This window comes from Copidosoma floridanum, unplaced genomic scaffold (genome assembly GCF_036245765.1).
Source record: "Copidosoma floridanum isolate Cflo_tuat_1 unplaced genomic scaffold, Cflo_Japanese_pri ptg000013l, whole genome shotgun sequence".
Taxonomy (NCBI): Eukaryota; Metazoa; Arthropoda; class Insecta; order Hymenoptera; family Encyrtidae; genus Copidosoma; species Copidosoma floridanum.
Genome location: NW_028321890.1, coordinates 33,272,149 through 33,290,216, shown reverse-complemented (window position 1 = coordinate 33,290,216; position 18,068 = coordinate 33,272,149). Strand labels below are relative to the sequence as shown.

At 35.4% G+C, this 18,068-nt stretch overlaps 3 protein-coding genes across 3 annotated transcripts; 1 reads left to right on the top strand and 2 right to left on the bottom strand.

Moving 5' to 3' along the window:
• Positions 1–2,029: 2,029 nt before the first annotated feature.
• IntS11 (integrator complex subunit 11) lies at positions 2,030–4,810 on the top strand. The gene is made up of 3 exons (XM_014360171.2): positions 2,030–2,961; positions 3,050–4,297; positions 4,375–4,810. Exons 1-3 carry the CDS (start codon positions 2,713–2,715, stop codon positions 4,663–4,665), a joined length of 1,788 nt encoding a protein of 595 aa, XP_014215657.1. The 5' UTR covers positions 2,030–2,712; the 3' UTR covers positions 4,666–4,810.
• On the bottom strand, positions 4,690–15,773 carry LOC106644585 (uncharacterized). The gene is made up of 17 exons (XM_089591702.1): positions 15,640–15,773; positions 15,352–15,508; positions 15,098–15,231; positions 13,548–13,733; positions 12,892–13,246; positions 11,777–12,537; positions 11,070–11,681; positions 10,794–10,966; positions 10,546–10,717; positions 10,257–10,337; positions 9,867–10,118; positions 9,651–9,794; positions 9,434–9,577; positions 9,200–9,364; positions 9,046–9,126; positions 8,386–8,622; positions 4,690–5,990 (listed from the first exon to the last, which is right to left on the bottom strand). The coding sequence occupies exons 1-17, from the start codon at positions 15,640–15,642 to the stop codon at positions 5,970–5,972; spliced, it is 3,678 nt and encodes a 1,225-aa protein (XP_089447828.1). The 5' UTR covers positions 15,643–15,773; the 3' UTR covers positions 4,690–5,969.
• Positions 15,774–16,633: 860 nt separating this feature from the next.
• Positions 16,634–18,062, bottom strand: LOC106644559 (uncharacterized). Its single transcript, XM_014360134.2, has 2 exons — positions 17,319–18,062; positions 16,634–17,246 (listed from the first exon to the last, which is right to left on the bottom strand). Exons 1-2 carry the CDS (start codon positions 18,060–18,062, stop codon positions 16,785–16,787), a joined length of 1,206 nt encoding a protein of 401 aa, XP_014215620.2. The 3' UTR covers positions 16,634–16,784.
• Positions 18,063–18,068: the final 6 nt, after the last annotated feature.

Here is an 18,068-nt window from a genome sequence, read left to right as displayed (position 1 = left end):
ACGACACAGTTCATGTTATAATGGTAGGCATAATCTTATTTATAGTATTAGATAAACTTATTCCTCCCAGGCTTAAAATTTTGTTTTCCTAAAGAAAAATATTCAATGTTTTTTAGTTATAAATGCTTAAACTAGAACTAGGTAATTTGTAAACAAACCAAATACTTACAAATTGAGATGACAAATTTTGATTTAATAGAAGGTCTCTATCAAAAGTTACTAATTCCACTTTTGAGTTGAAAGAAGAAGAGCAGAGAGCACAAAAATTAATAAAAGATTAAGTATAGATTATTGAAACAAATGACACAACCTTTTGATGATGCCTCTGACGAAGAGAGCTGGACAAAAAGCGAACGGGATCCGATGTGGCCTGCTTGACAGCTGATGCAAGAAAGAAGGAGGTTATAATCCACGTAAAATATATAAGAACCGTGCACCTCCTATATATATATATATACCGCAACCAATCGCACCGGCGGCACCGGCTTTATCATAATGATGTCTGAATAAGATAAAAATATTGATATCATTTTTATTTATCGTAAGTTATCGTAATGTTATCATTTTCTACATTAAATATGGTAACTCCAAAATTGTTTTTTCGAGAACATTTTGACAACACTTAAAAAAGATATCGGTCAAAAAATATAACTCTAAGTTGTCTTTAAAAGTTATCACATAGACGTCTTTTATGAGACAACTATAAGGCATATTTTCTTTCGATAATGTGGACATAACTTTAAAAATAATTTTTTCGATAACATTTTGACAACGCTTCAAAATGATACCAGTAAAAAAGATAACACTAAGTTGCCTTCTAAAGTTATCGTGTAGACGTCTGTTAAAAGACAACTACAAGACATCATTTTTCGATAACTGTTCTCTAGATAACTAATTGATATCTTTTAGATAACTATAGATGTTATCATCAAAACAGACAGTGTCGGTTGTCACCTCAATGTTTTGTGGGCTATTAGAGAGATAAAGGTGTTTCGTTCCGAGAGCACACCAGGACTCATCAGTAACGCTGATGACGTGCTCCCTGCCTTAGACACAGAAGAGGTGTGTGCTTAGACTATCTCGATCGCGCTTATACATAAATCGTGCAGGATTTCGCCGCTTGACGGGAGCGAACTATTAGGGGCTTGGCCACCTGGCGAGTAGAGCCTGAAGCGCGAGAGATGTGAGACGCCACAGATATACATATTTATTTATGTATCAGACAAGTAAAAATAAAAATTGTGCTTTCATACACACACATGTTCTCTTATAGGCACGCATAAGCTTACGGACACGTAATCTTCAAAAGACGTCAGGTTACAGATAAGTTGCTTACTTACAGCCACGTCAGCTTACGGGCACGTAAAATCTGAAAGCATCGATTAACTCTATGCTCAAGCTTACGCATACGTGACTTATAGGAACGTAAAAACTAAAAACATCCAATTCACTTTAATTTGCACGTAAACTTACAGGTACGTAAGCTTACAGGTACACTCGCCGTACCTTAATTCGCAAACCGCGAAGTTTGAAGTCTTAAATTTTTTTATGACAAATAAACATAAAATGTGATTTTAACATTGTTCAATAGTTGTTAATATGATAGTTGTTTATCATTATATTCTTATTTCATGGTTATGGTTGTTCCTCGTGTTTTAATACGATAAATTACTTCAAGAATTCAAACTTCGCGGTTTGCGAATCAAGGTACTAGATTCGTTCACCTTACAATCCAGGGACGGTCGGGGACAGTCTGGGCGAGTCGGAGACGAAAGTGAACAAGTGCTCTTCTCCGATCGTCCGCGATCGTCCCTGACCGTACGCGATGCGCAGTTGTACACGTTAGGTTAGGTTAATGCTGTATGTAAACAATAGTTTGTAAATAAAGAAGTGCAAATACAAAAAAGTTTGTTTACTTTTTGCATTAACCTAACCTAACGTGTACAACTGCGCATCGCGTACGGTCAGGGACGATCGCGGACGATCGGAGGAGAGCACTTGTTCACTTTCGTCTCCGACTCGCCCACACTGTCCCCGACCGTCCCTGGATTGTAAGGTGAACGAATCTACTGTGAGTGTACGTATACTTACGGGCACGTAAAAACTAAAAACATCCAATTCACTTTAATTTGCACGTAAGCTTACAGGTACGTATCCTTATAGCCACGTATACCTACTACAGATACAGATAAGCCAAGGGACACGTATACTTATAGATACGTATCCTTAGAGACACGTATACCTATACAGATAAGCCAAGTGTGCTTACAGATATGTATGTTTATAGTTACGTTATTTTGTAGTCACGTGCTTCTGAGAGCACTGGTGCGAACTTATAGGTATAGTATCTACTCTGTTCCCCCACGACCGCCACTCGTGCATACGACTATACCTATATATACGGAAGGGGGCCAACCAATCAGAGGCGTGTAAGAGAGAGAGAAAGGTTGTACTGCTATTTGTCTTTTGTCTCTCTCATCTCGTCTCGCGGTAGGAGCATACAATATAACAATGCTTCCTCCATGTATATATTCTCGAAGGGTGCAAACTTCACTTCACGTGGACATACTTCATTTGAAAAAGTAGCGTTTTTCTTTAAAATTCCTAACCTTATATCCACGTAATTACGTGGATTTGGTGCGAATAGACACAGCGAATACTAAAGCTGTTGTTTTTACCTTAGTTGTTTTTTTGCGAATCAAACTAATTACAATGCCTGACATCAAAGTTACACCCTTGGGTGCCGGACAAGATGTTGGCAGAAGTTGTATACTGGTGTCCATGGGTGGAAAAAATATAATGTTAGACTGTGGCATGCACATGGGTTTCAACGATGAGAGAAGGTTCCCAGATTTTTCGTACATTGTCCCAGAAGGACCAGCAACAAATTACATAGACTGTGTTATTATTTCTCATTTCCATTTGGATCATGTTGGAGCCCTTCCATACTTTACTGAAATGGTAAGATCATCAATAGAGATTTTGTAGTATTATAAGGAGAGGATAACAACAATACCTTGTTGTTTTTTTTTTTTTTTACTTTCTAAAGGTCGGATACTCGGGACCTATTTACATGACACATCCAACAAAAGCAATTGCTCCAATATTACTGGAGGACATGAGAAAAGTCGCGGTTGAACGCAAAGGTGAAAGTAACTTTTTTACTTCACAAATGATTAAAGATTGCATGAAAAAAGTTGTTGCTGTTACTTTGCATCAGTCGGTGATGGTTGACTCCGAGTTAGAAATAAAAGCCTACTATGCTGGTCATGTACTTGGTGCCTCGATGTTTTGGGTAAGAGTTGGCTCCCAATCGATAGTATACACTGGTGATTACAATATGACTCCCGATCGACATTTGGGAGCAGCCTGGATCGACAAATGTCGACCGGACCTTCTTATTTCTGAGTCAACTTACGCGACAACAATCAGAGACTCAAAGCGATGTCGTGAAAGGGACTTTTTGAAAAAAGTTCATGACTGCGTTGAAAAAGGTGGTAAAGTGCTTATTCCTGTGTTTGCACTCGGTCGTGCTCAAGAATTGTGTATATTATTAGAAACTTATTGGGAGCGAATGAATCTAAAAGTTCCTGTTTACTTTGCCCTTGGTCTGACAGAAAAAGCCAATAATTATTATAAAATGTTTATTACTTGGACAAATCAAAAGATCAAGAAAACTTTTGTTCAGAGAAATATGTTTGATTTCAAGCATATTAAGCCTTTTGATAAATCTTACATTGAAAATCCTGGTGCCATGGTAGTTTTTGCCACTCCTGGAATGTTACACGCAGGTTTGTCACTGCAAATATTTAAAAAATGGGCTCCAAACGAGGCCAACATGGTCATTATGCCTGGTTTTTGCGTCCAAGGAACTGTGGGGCACAAAATCCTAAATGGCGCAAAGAGGGTCGAATTTGAAAATCGGCAAATCGTCGAAGTAAAAATGACAGTAGAGTACATGTCCTTTTCCGCTCATGCCGATGCAAAAGGTATCATGCAATTAATTCAGTACTGTGAGCCAAAAAATGTCATGCTCGTTCATGGAGAATTTGCGAAAATGGAGTACCTAAAGGAGAAAATAAAGCAAGAATTTGGGACAAATTGCTATAATCCAGCAAATGGAGAAACATGTGTCATTACCACGACATCGAAAATGCCTGTTGATGCTTCGTTAGCACTTTTAAAATCTGAAGCAAAAATGTACTCGGCGTTACCCCCTGATCCCAAGAGACCTCGATTATTACATAGTGTATTAATGTGTAAAGAAGACGGTATTTGTCTCGTGGATGCTGATGAAGTAAGCCATTAATCATAATCATCCTTACTAAAATTTCTCGATTTTTTACAATCCCATTTATATTAATTTTTCAATAGATCGCAAAAGCTGTAGGCATCACCAAACATACTGTAAGGTTCACATCAGCTGTACAAGTTCGAGATCCTGGATCTTCGCAATCAACGGCTCGAAAACTTTTACAACCCCTTCAAGAACGATTATCAGGATGGACAGTTAAAATGGTGGATGGTAATATATCAGTTGAATCAGTTTTAGTGAAAGTTGATGAAGATGAGAATGATCAAAAAAGTGTGTATGTTTCTTGGACTAATGAAGATGAAGATTTAGGGAGCTATATTCTTGGCTTCCTGCAAACTATGCGCAATTAAATATGTTTCTCACTTTTAAATTAATGTAGTAGATAACAATTTTTTATTCAATACATTAAAAAGATTTATTGGTATGTGGCTACAAATATTTTTAAACATAAAACTTGTAAATAGTAGAAATCTCAGTATAGTAGCACATAAATGTTGATAGATTTGTTGAATAAATATTTTATTTTCTATTTCAAGTTGTTACGATTCCGCTCACCACTTACCTCTGCAATATTTATTTTTTAATACTTTTAAATACAAAAAAATAGTAAATAAAAAAATAAGGGTAAAAACTAATCGAAAAATAAAAATGATTTGAATAACATTACTTGTTTTAAAATTAATGAAATGGCAGCTTTTAAGTAATTTATTTGTAAATTAAATACATATAAAATTATTCACAATTATGATTTCCATGAAAAACTTGATTTTTTATAATTATCAACAATTGTATTTTTTTTCTTTTTTTTCAATTCAACATTTTTTAACCAAAAATTCTGCAATTTCCATTATTAAACTTGTAAAAAGAATATGATCTGATAAATAATTGCCAAGTCGACAGATTAAAAGTACATCAGAAACATTTCACAAGATCCTTGAAAGTATTTCTGGAGTATAACTTGGCAACTGGTTATATAGTATTAAAAGTAGAGTAATAAAAATCATTTCTCTGAGCTAAAAATTTGACTAAAAATTCTTTTAATATATCTCAAGAAGATAAAAAAAAATCTTCTTTTTTATTATTGCACATGCATTTCATTTACGTTAGTTCATTCATGTGTGATACAATTTTTCATATTTTCGTATTCAAATTCAATTCAAGTCACTTATGCTTATACGTAGCTGTTTCGCTCGCTCACTTTGCTCATTCGACCCTTCATCAAAAGGATTTTATTTAATCAAGTGCATTTCGTTGAAACTGATCGCAAATATATGGATGCGCTACACTCTTTAGACCGTACAATTTATATATATATATGCATACTGAATAACAAAAAATAATCTCTTCTCAATGCATACTGCCCTTCAGTTTACATCGCGTACACACACACCATTTTTCAATAATCTGCGATTTTTTTTCCTTTTTTTTTTTTTCTTTTTTTCTTTTTTTTTTTTTACTAACTACATTGTTGTTTATACTTTATCCATATAATAAAATATTATATTTTTATAATAAACATTATCCGTATTTTTTCAAGTGTTACTGCTGTGTATTTGTGTTTTTGCAGCATGACCAAGCATGCATTTGACACGTTTTTCTTCCTTTTTCTTTCTGCCTGTCCCTCGACATCGTTAATGCGGCTTACTTTTCAATGCTACTTTTTTCCGGAACCACCCTGAAATTCATAACATTTTTATGAAAATTTACATATTCAATCTATTTTATGCAACATATAGTCATACAAAAGAACAAATTCATATTTTTATTTAAATGTATGCAAAGTTGATTATTAATTGATTCATCAATATATTTTACAAATGTTGATCATATAAATAATCCTAACAACATTGATTTTGTGGTAAACACATTCTCTTTACACAAGAATGCAGTAAAATATGATTCATTTCTTAACCATTTAAACAAATATTGAAATACACAAGTGCAACATGTAACTATGCAGTGCAACACAAAACTACAAAATTATAAAGCTATGAATGCTTGGGTACATGATTTAGGCCAGGCAGAAATTCAAGAAACACAAAATGCTAATTTTGTATGAACATTTAAATGTGCAGTACTGTACGTCCTGTAAAATGCATAATAGTTGAGAGCAACAAAATTAATATTGATTGATAATTTTTCGAATAATTCTTTTTTTAATACAACGTCAAGTTAATTTGATATTGATTTTGCATAAAAATGAAAAATATAACGAAAAAAAAAAAAAAAAAAAAAAAAATATAATACAAAAAAATAATAGTGAGTTGTAAATTTTTAGTGAAACTTACTTTTACTATAGAGCTTTACTTGAAAAAGTAATGTTTATTTTCATTTATTTTGGGTAATCAATTACACAATGTGAATGTGCTTATACCCATCACCCCAGTGTTTGTGCTATTGAAAATAAAAATAAAATAGTATTGCTTAATAATTGCTTATTGGCTTTGGCTGTTCTAAACTAATTACTATTTAAAATATTGATATTATAGTTTAAAATGCAATCAGGTCGTGTAATCATACAAGTATTTTAAATTTAGTGTACATTCAAGAATACGTACTTTCTGTAAAAACTAGAAGTAAAAGTCACTCTCGGTTCAGTCTTAATATGATTTGCACACATCAATCGTCATTAATAAACAATAAAACAAATAATCAAGTGCTGAAGTACACATCGAGATACACAAAGGGAATTATGAAAATAAAAAATACACAGAAACAATATATAACAGTGTAAAACACAATCACACTTATTTTAAGTTATGTTTAGAATTATGTGTTGCATTAAAATAACTTTTAGATTCAAAAACAATTGTTATTTTAAAAAGGCAAACAAGTTAAATTGATGCTTGTACCAATTTTAATATGTTTTACGTTTAGTCGATAGCTGAGAGTGACTTGCGGGTTAAAAAAGAAAAATTGTAAAAAAATTGGTTCATCGATGCAGGGTGATCAAAAATAAAATTTATGATCAACTACGATGATAATATTACAATGAATGAATTTTGACTTTTGCTGATTATTAACGAGCATCCATTGAAAAACATGAGTTGAATAATTGGAAAGAAATAAAATTAAAGAAAATAACCACTAGCTCCTTAGCATGGACCCGCATTTAATAAAAAAGGCACGAGCTAATGCTGATTGATCGAATCACATTTTTTAAGTTGCGTACCTGCGAATCTGCGTCTCTTAGCCGTGGGATTCTTAGTGGACTGTCAGAACAACCAAAACACAATGAACATATTATTGCTAAAAAATGTTAAACTAATGGACACAACTGTTCTATGTTAATGATGGCACTGCTGTGTAAAAAATGTTTTCTGACAAGTACGCGCTACACTTCAACTCACACGTCTTTTTTTCATCATTTTGTCATATTTGATTTTAGGTATAGGTGAATTGCGGTGACTTTGCGAATAATCTTTAAGTAGCTTGAAATAATCTTTCTAATACCATTTTTGTGCTTTCGTCATCAAACGTTAACTTACTTTTACTGTTTAGTAGAACAAACACTGGGAAATTTTGTAATTACCATATATAAAATTTTTTATGGGAATCTTTTAGTACAGTCTTCAGTTTCGCGCTCAGTGATGTCAACAGATCGTCTACCTAGTACTTTTAGACATCGAGGTTGAATACGAGTGAAAAGTTATTTCAACAAATTGGGTCAGTTGGTGAAACGAAATCTTACTCGAGTGAACATTTATTTAATATTTATATGTTGTCAACAAGTAAAAAAAAAAAAAAAAATCGAATCTAGAAAAAAAACAAGTACAAAAAAAAATTCTACCATAGATGTTTTGATAATTTTCGTATGAAATACAAGCATGGCGTTTTTATGTAAAAAATCTAATACCCAACAATAACTACAACCATATGCAATATGATTTCGATAAATTAAACCTTGTACTGAAACATATTATTTAAGTTTGACGTGGTAATATACCTAGTAATAAAACGATTATTGGAAAAAAAACTTGTTCACACGTCTTACAACTAAAAATGCAATAAGACATATCAGACATTGAAACGAACTTGACGACGTTTTTTAACTGTACTTCTCAGTTTACCTTCCGCTTTTTCTTGTGCTTTTTATTCTGTTGTCCGTTCAACGAATTGCAGCTATTTTGTAATGCGTTATCTTTCGAAAGACAAGAATTGGAAGCAATGTTCGAGGTAAGGGAACAGTCGACGTCTTGCCGAGATTCAACGGAATTATTTGGCTCGGTCATAGAATAGTTTTCAAGCTCAGCGTTCTTGCGAAGGGTTTTTTCTAAGGCAGCTATCAGACATTGTGCTCCTATTGGCTGTATATTATGGACGTATATTATTTAATGTTCAAACCTAAAGTATGAACATACATCTTGGCAAAATATGATAATTTATCTTATTTTCCATTTCTAAATGCTTCAAACATTTAAAATGAGATGCAAATGATATGGTTAATGATTATCATACTCTACAGGATTAGTTTTGTAAGCATTTCCATTGTATAAAGCACATACAATTGTATTGTTTCAGTAGTTCAGTGTCAATCAAGATGATGTTTTAAATGTTTGAGCAGACAGTAATAGTATCGTTTGATTATTATGAAATGCATTTTTTGGCAACCCTTGTTGACTTATGCCGTTCCTATACTGTGAATGGATGAATTAAAAAAAAAAAAAAAAAAAAAAAAGTTTTTTTGTCCGTTGGTCTTATTAATACACTTTGGTGTATTATATACTCACCTCGGATTTTGAAGTATCAGTGACAGAAGGACCATTCAATGTTGACTGGTCTAAACTACCAATGCCGACACAAACTTCATTCTAAAAAAAAAAAAGATTTGTCTCATTTAAAAACAGTACTTAATGTGGAAAAACTTGTTTAGAAATATGTTACCTTAATTTGTGATATTTCTCGCTGTAGCTGAGAAACAAATTTTTTTTCTTGTGCCAAATTCGACTCACTGTTTTCTACTACTTTGCGCAACTTTTGTAACTCTTGATCCATTACCGCTCGCTGAGTACTTTCATTTTGTAACTGTTGTGTTAACCAGGCTTTTTCCTGTAAAAAAAAGTATTGCATTCTTTTGTGTACAAGGCAAATTGTGTGGATATTTACAACGATCGTTACCTCTTGAAGTTTTTCTAAAAGCGCAAGATCCGCCATTCGATTTGGAGATTGCGTGTGGAACATTTGTGATTCGGATTTTGTGTTGTCTTTTAAGGATTTTACTTCTGCTAAACTTGCTTCTAATTCTGTTATTCTTTGTTGAAGCTAAAAAAAAAATTTTTTTTAATCAATACAAAATACTATTTGTTATACATTTCATAAAAAATATTGCAACTACCTCGTTGTTGGACGACAATTTAGTCTGAAGAGTGAATATTTCTAGCCTAAGGTTAGATACTTCATTTTCCTTTTTATTAAAATGGGCCTGCCACCTCTTTTCTTCTGATTCTATGTGATTTTGAAGCTTATTCAACATTCCCTCCTAATAACGATAATGCTTGTTACTTTTAAATAGATAAATTTTTTCGTAAAACAAAATGACTATCAACGCTACCGTATCATCAATTATTTGTTTGTAGTGGCTAACCATAGCCTCCAACTTTTTGTTAGTGTTTTCCAAGTTTATATAGGTATCGTCAGACTTGGGAACTGTTTTTAATGCATGTAGAATCATGTACGCTTGTTGTTCAAACGACTTTATCCACTTATCGTGTGATTTTTCCAACACTTTGATTTCTGGGAATATCCTTTGAAGCAAAGCTTTAGTGGCTTCGTGCTCTTCGATTTTAATTTTTTGCATTCCAGCCTACAGTTGCGAAAAAAATTTTTATTAGATAACTAACGCTTGAACCTCGAGCTTTACTACACGTAAATTAGTTATCTGGTAATGATTGTAAACAAAAATGAAATCCATAAACTCAGTCATGATGAATAATTAACTTACTTCAACTCCCTGACCGTTTCTAATTTCACTTTGCGCCGAGTTCAGAGCTTCCATCACTTTCCAATTTTTTCTTCGTAAATCCTGTAGTTAGGAAAAAATGATCGTAAGAATGATCAAGTGAATTAGTGGATGTCAAGTTAATTAGTGTGATGATTTTACTTTAAGTGAGATTTTTAAAGAGACACTATTTTATATTAAAAAATCAAGTATCGTAGATGAAGAAATTGATTAAAGTGATGGAAGCATTCTGCAATATATCTGATTTTAAAAATCTTTAAAACAAACGTACGTCATTTTTAGATCTTTGCCGTTCTAAGTCATCTTGTAATTCCGAGGTTAATTTGTTTTTCTTGTTGATTTCACTCGTTAAAGATTCCACCTGACTATTGAGCTGTTCAAGTTGTTTTTGCTTTTGTGATAATGCTGTATTTAATGCTGTGAATTGCTCTTTATCAAGCAGACTGAAACAAACAATCATTTGAAAATTTTCTCAATTTACAAGTTTACAAAGTAACTTGATAATCAAATCTTACGTACGCGTTTGTACTTTCAACGAGTTGAACGCTATTTTTCTCAAGTTTTGCTTCAATTCCATTTTCTCGACCTTCTACTGCTGGACGTTGTGTGGAGTTTGCCAGTTGAGAAACTAAGGTTTCATTTTTTTCCCGAAGTTGCTGTACCTCCTTCTGTAACTCCAAAACATTCTGCATCTGCCGAAATTACACACACGTAAGTTTTGTAAATCAAATATAGCAATAAATTTGATAGAGAAACTTGTATGTCAATCGATTCGACAAGGTCTTTCATACTCACTTGTGCAGCAAGTCTATCATTGTCCTCCTTTAATTTGATGATTTGCAATTCCGCTTCCGCAAACTTGGAATCCTTGGTGAAACTGACTGTACTTTTAATTTTGGAGAATTCCGCTTGAGTCTTGGACAAAACATCTTGGAGGGTTCGGATTTCCTCTTGACATTTATATAAGTCGCTTTGCGAAGATTTGCAACTGTCCTGTGCCTCTATCATTTCACTCTTGGCCGATTCGAGCTGCTGGTGAACCTGATGTAACTGATTTTTCAAAGTTTCAACGTCAGATTGGGCCTTATCTAAATCAATTTGAGCTTCGTCGAGTTTTGAGCCAGTAACATCTAGCTCAATCTCCTTCATTGACAACAAAGATCGCAATTCAGCAAGATTTTCACTGTCATCAGTCTTATTTGAAGACTCGGACTGCTCAGACTTGAGGAGACTCAATTCTTGATATACTTTTTCTAATTCTTCTCTGAGAGCGTTGAGCTGACTGGTTTCAGCCATTGCCGCGTCACGTTCAGATTGAAGCCGGATAACTCGCTTTTGTAAGTCTTGTTCTACACGGTGCATATTCGCAATTCTGTGCTCCAAATCGCTTTGAGCGCGTTGCGAATCCTGTAGATGGGAGGAAGAAGAAAAAAAAAAAAAAAAAAAAAGAGTTCAACATAGTGAAAAATGGTAACGTTCAGCAAAAGTAATTTTTTGATTACCTTGAGCTGACGAATAACGTCCTGCAGCTGGGTATCCAAGTGCATGAGCTGTTCCTGCAGAATGGCGTTCTGTTGTCGAAAGTCTTCCGCATCATGGGCGTTTCTTTCAATGGCGTTCTGCAATTCCTGAGAAATGCTGAGGTGGTGGCTCTGTAGCTCTTGGTTTTCAGCATGTTTCTGAGCAAGCTGGGCTTTGAGCGAGTTCTCGTTGTCGCGCATCTGGCTGATCTGCAGCTCGAGCTGTTTGCGCTGAGCAATGAGCTCTTGCTGCATCTGTCCGTGACTTTGGCCCTGTTCTTCCTGCATCTTGAGAATAATGGCCTGGTCTTCCGCGATCTTGGCCTGGAGCTGCTCGATCTGCCGAGAAAAGCCCTGCTTCTCAGCAGCGTGGCTCTCGAGAATGTGCTGCATGCGGGTATGGAGGGTTTGGGCTTCGGCTGATTTGACCGTTAGGGCCTCCTCGAGCTGCCTGAGTCGCGAGCGATCAGAGTTTAACTCGTGTCGGAGCTCAATCAGTTTACTCTGAACCGATTGACTGGCTTCCTGTTCGTCCTTCAAAGCTTTCTCCTTATCGGAAAGTTGCTTCTTCAGCTTGATGATCGGATCGGCGCGGCTCTCGGTCCATTCAGCGTTCTCCAAGGGATTGTCTTGTTGCTTGTTTAGTAGCTGGTCGATCAAAAATTGAATCTCGCTACGACTGAGCTCAGCTTTTTGAACTAGAGGCTTCAGCAGCGAAAAGGTCACGCCATCCTTGTCTCCTCCTGTATCATCAAACGTTTTTTTTTTTTTTTTTTTTTTTTTTTCCGATTCTATTAATCGTTCTATTAAAAATTTCGTTGCTTTGTAAATTAAGTTTTTTTTACTTTGAATTGTGATAAAAACAGGAATAACGTCAGACTATTTTCTTATCTTTGTGATTAGTCTTTTATCTTTATCTTCATCGACCATTTTGTAACACAAGCTTATAGCGTCAAATAATATTTTAACCAAGTGAATACATAGGGTCAAAGGTATAATCTTTATCAGTAAAATATTCGAGATACTCGAGCAAAAATACACAAATCAAAGTAAATACAACCAGAGATATATAAGCCATCATCAACTGTACAACTCACCAATCTGAGCAAGAATATCGTTTTTCTTTTTAACTTTCTTGGATTCCTTGTTAAAGGATTGAACCGGTATTACGATTTCCTTGGTTTCCTTTGGCTCTTTGGCCACTTCTTTTGCCTCCTTTGCCACTTCTTTTGGCTTCTCCTTAACTTCCTTCACATTTTCTTTGCCAGCTTGTTGCTGATTCGCAGATGCAGAAGGCGAAACGTTAGCAGCTTCCTTCTTTTCCTCTTTTTGCTCATCCTTTTTCTTCAAATCCTTTTCCTTGGTATTCTTCTTATTGATTTTAGTTGGAGTTTCTTTTGGCGACTTGTTCAACGCGGTTTCAGACTGACTGATTTGATGTAAATTTTCTCGCTGTTGAAAAAAAAAAGTAATTTTCTCAGTTGATTCCACTAAAAACTTAATTTTCAGATAATTTGAAAATCACACTTTTAAACCAAGTATCACGCTTTGCTAGAATTCGTAATGATATTAAATCATAGCCAATGATGGAAAATGCAGTGCATGCGTTAGTGATTCAAGTGTTGGTTATTTTTCTAATTTTTTAGTTCATATTAATCATTTTTGTTTGGATTAGAAAATTATTTTTATTATTTTTTTTTTTGCAAGTAATAAGCAATAAAATGAAAATGTGCAAAGCTTTTTAAGAACTCACGCTATGACTTTTAATGAGTTCAAGATCATCCTTTGGCTGAGTAACATCAAAGTGATTGCTTTCTTGCAAAAGAGCAGGTTGTGAGGGACTAGTTTCTGAGATGACAATAGCGGGTTCATCCTTATTCACAAGAATCGGCTTTACTTTTTCAACTTTTCCCTTCTTCTTACCACCCTTGCCATTTTCCTATTATTTCAATGCAAATAAATTTATCATTTCCTGTGTGTGGGCTTTAATGTGCAAACTCTTAAAAAATACAAGGTGCCAAATTATTAGCTACACAGATTAAGTAAATAATACAATCAGTACACAACAAGCAAAGCAATGAAAATAGAGCAATGCTTCATGCAAAACTAGAAATTTTGTGATCAACACCATGTTTTCTGTAAACTTGTATTTCTTGAAAACACGTAAAAAGCAAAAAAAAAACCAGAAACATAAAAATTACTTGTTTATAAATTTTTTAGTAACGACTAAATCATTTCATCACAAGTTGAATAATTTACTTTTTCACCTTGCAGATTCTTTTATTTTGACTTCTCGACAAGCAAAAATACCTGAAAAATCCAAATTGTCAAGTTGTTTTAAAATCGCTTATTATTATTCAATCCCATTATATTTCAAGTGTCAAAACCTTGACAAAGAAATTTTAATAGGTTACACGCCAATTACAAATTTCATGCCTTCAGTAATCAAATAATCACAATGGTAAGACAGTTTTATTTAAATTTGTATAAAATTATCATACACATATCTTTGAATGTTGAATAAACTCACAGCATATCAATTTAATGTAATTAAAACAAGAAAGCCAAACTTTACGAAATATCGACCATGTTGAGAAAAAACTTACCAAGGCATAATAATCAGTACTAATTTGTATTCAATATAAGCGGTTTTTTAAACCTTGAGTGACAAATTATCAAGAAAATATAAATTGGTTAAAAAAAAAAAAAAGTGCACAAAAAATTTATAAACACTATACAATCTCTGACCCAAGTCATTGAAAACATAAGTTTCAGTTGCTATGGCAACAGCCTAAGAGTTATAAAATAAAAGACGTTTGACAAACAATATTATACAGAAAGCAAAGTAAAATGATACTCTGAAATGTCTTTAGTAATATTATACTTATGATTGAAAACAAAATGTTAAGCACACTGGAACCTACTTCATTGTTCTCAAGTCCTTCTGAATGACCTAGACGTGTGTGACATTTTATACATTAACTGAAATAGCATTTTTCGTGAGATAATTCAATGAAAATTCTACTATACAAGCAACAACTACTTCGTAAATCAAGGTAACAAGTTGAACATAAGGTTAGAAAATATGTTACTTGGACATCACAATTTCCTTGGACCATTTTAAACATTGTAAATGTAAGTAACAGTAACTTTACGAACAAAGCTTGGTTACAAGAACCTCATGCATGCTCCACTTTTGATTAATTATTATCTTACAGGGAACAATTTACATCTACAATGATAATTTAACAGGCGTATATGAGGATGCTCATGTGTATGGGTATAAAAGAATGTTGAACATACTTGCACAGGTGGTTCGGGTGGCATAATTTCTGGAGTTTCCTCAAACTTGACATGTTCTGTTTTCTCTTCTTTTTCTTCCTTTTCCTCCTTCTTCTTGTGCTTCTTCTTCTTCTCTTTCACTTTTTCTTTTTTCCCTAAACGATTGGAACAAAAAAAAAAAAATAAATAAATAAAAAATAAAACATAATAATTGCATGTGACACAGATATACAACAGATGTCTGCATGCGGGCTGGGTGTGACTCCAAAACTTACCCAGGAGAAGATCATCGGGAAGCTTCCGCTGTTCGGCTATAGCTTCCTCGTAGGACTTTTCTTTCATGGCAAAAATGGAGACAAATCCAATCACCAGAGCAGACACTATGACCACTGCCACATAGACCAAACCCGTCTGAACATCCATCGCGACTGACTTTGGATAGGTATAATTGTGGATTGCGGATGTATAACAATAAAAAAATGCATATAGCGGTAAGCAAATGCAGGCAGAGAGAGAATATAAAAGAGCGGGGGCCTGGCTGAGCCGGGGCGGCCCGTTTATACCATGTACAAGGTGCAGGCGACGTGTATGCACTACTGCCAGTGCTAGTAGGTAGGATATACTGCTGTTTGGCCGCCGATGAGAGGGGATGTTGCCACGTATGCAGACAGTCTGCAAACTCTGTGTATGAATCTTGATTTTTTTAATTGATGAAAGAATCAAGTCGCCTCCGCAAATACGTATACATGTATACGTTTTATGGTTGATGCGTAGGCAAACGCTTCGTGTTTTATGTTTATTTTTAAATAACAATCGCAAATTATACCAGGGTTTGACTGTAAACGGCCTTTTTTTTAGCCGGTATAGTAATTAAAGAGCCGATGTGCGTCACCGATTTTTATACTTTAATTTTCATTGTTGCTGTGTGGAACGTATGTATGTACGCAAAATAAAAAATGCATTCACTTTTTTATACCTTTTACTGACGTATAGTAAATAGTAGAAAACACAACAATTGTAAAATACCTATGTTATCGACATCCTTTACAATCCATGAATAAATAAACTTCAAAGATAAGAATTTAAATCATTTTTAACGATAACAAAATTTAATTAAAACTATAACTTAACGAATAAATTAGCTGTTTTTTTACTGTAATTAATACTTCAGCAACGGGATGAAATTAAAAGTTCTTTGTAGGTAAGCAAATTAAATAACATCATTATAATTAATTATAAAAAAAAATTGTGTTTCAAAAACTTTGTGAAATAATTTTGTACTTCCAATGAAAATACGACAGTATTTTATTTACCTTCTGCCGATGACACCGAGTCCCAGACGTGGCCCTTCCATAAAAATTACTGTACAGAAAGGATCTATTGTATTCTTAACAAAAGTAAAAACTACTGCCGATTATTCATAGCTAATTTACTTACTACGCGTTCCTAATTCTAATTTCACGTATGTAGGTACTGCACGTACACACTTTCTACGAGATGGAAATTTTTTTTTTGTCCAACACATAAAAATAACGTATTATTTTTCGTAATATTTGCTTTAATATGTCATTAATGTTAAATAAGTATACAGTTAACTTATGCTTAAATTAAACAAACAACAAACTGTTGCAAAGGATGAAAATAAAAGCAACAGTAATGCAATAGTAATTATTAAACAGTAAAAGTTGTGTGACACAAAAATCATGTATTATAAAAAAACCAACTTGACATTGTTAATCAAGACGAGGTTGTACCGTGAAACGGCGTCGACGAGGAGTTTTGTCAACTCGGACGAGTCGTCAGTTTCCTCGAAACGAAGCTCACTCCCCGATTTTTGCAATTTATCCTCCAACACGCTAATAAACCGATGAGCCTCGTTTTTCTTTATCTTATCCGCCAAATCGTCGTAATTTCGCTTCTCAAACGACTCGGACTCGGGGAAATAATCCCTACTAGCCGATCGATCACTTATACCGGTTTTCGCCGTTTTCGGCCTAGATACCGTTTCATCCCCGTTGGATTCATCCAACGACTCCAAATCCTGCTGCTGCGCGTCGATCTTCTCCGCTGCATCCACATCCGCCTCGATTTCGTAATCGTCGTCATCGTCGTCCGGCTTCCTGGCGCTCTTTTTCCTCTTCTCGGAAATGTCCAAAATGTCCTGCTTCATCTGTAAACAAACATGCATACACATGTGTGTGATTAACCGCGGCCTACCATTGAAAAATTCGATTATCCTCACCGGGGAAAGGTCGATCTTCTCCACGATTTTGGCCCGTCTCTCGTAGAGATCGTCCAAATCCTCCTGCATGAGAGCGATTTCCACCTGCAGCTCGGTTTTCATGCCCGAGTCCGGGTCCACGCCGCTGGCGAATTTTTCCGAGATTTGGCGCTTAAACTCGAGCCTCTTCTCGGCATCCTCGATGGCATCGTTCACCTCCTCCAGAGCCCGGGCCTCCACCTCGGGATCAACCACCGTTGTTGCCTCGTAGTGTTCGTCGTCGCGCGACACCTCGTTGTCCATCTTCACCTGCACGAGTTGTTGCCTGTCATCCGGAATCTCCCTGGATGGATCGGTTGGCTTGGGTGGAGGGGCTCTCGCCGAGCCGGAGCGCACGCCGATTCCTTGTTGGGTGATGGGCCGATCGAGGATCTGGACATAGTTCCTGGGCAGGCCGGAGCTGGTGCGCGCCTGGGGGGTGCCGGTTCTCGAGGTAGCCGTGGGAATTCGGTTGAGGAGGGGCGACGGCGGGCGTCTGTGGCCGCTGGTTGGGGGACGTGACACGCCAAAGTCGGAAACGTCGGTTTTTAGTCCACGACGGGAGATCGGTCGCCCCGACGATGGCCTTTGGAAGGACGACGATGGCCTCGAGGTGGGATCCGTGCTCGGGTAGTCCGTGAACACTTGCGGCGACTCTGGTTCCCTCTTCCAACGGGTCACTGGCCTCTCGCCCGATCTGCTGACGCTCGGCCGATCCAGTTCCATCGATGC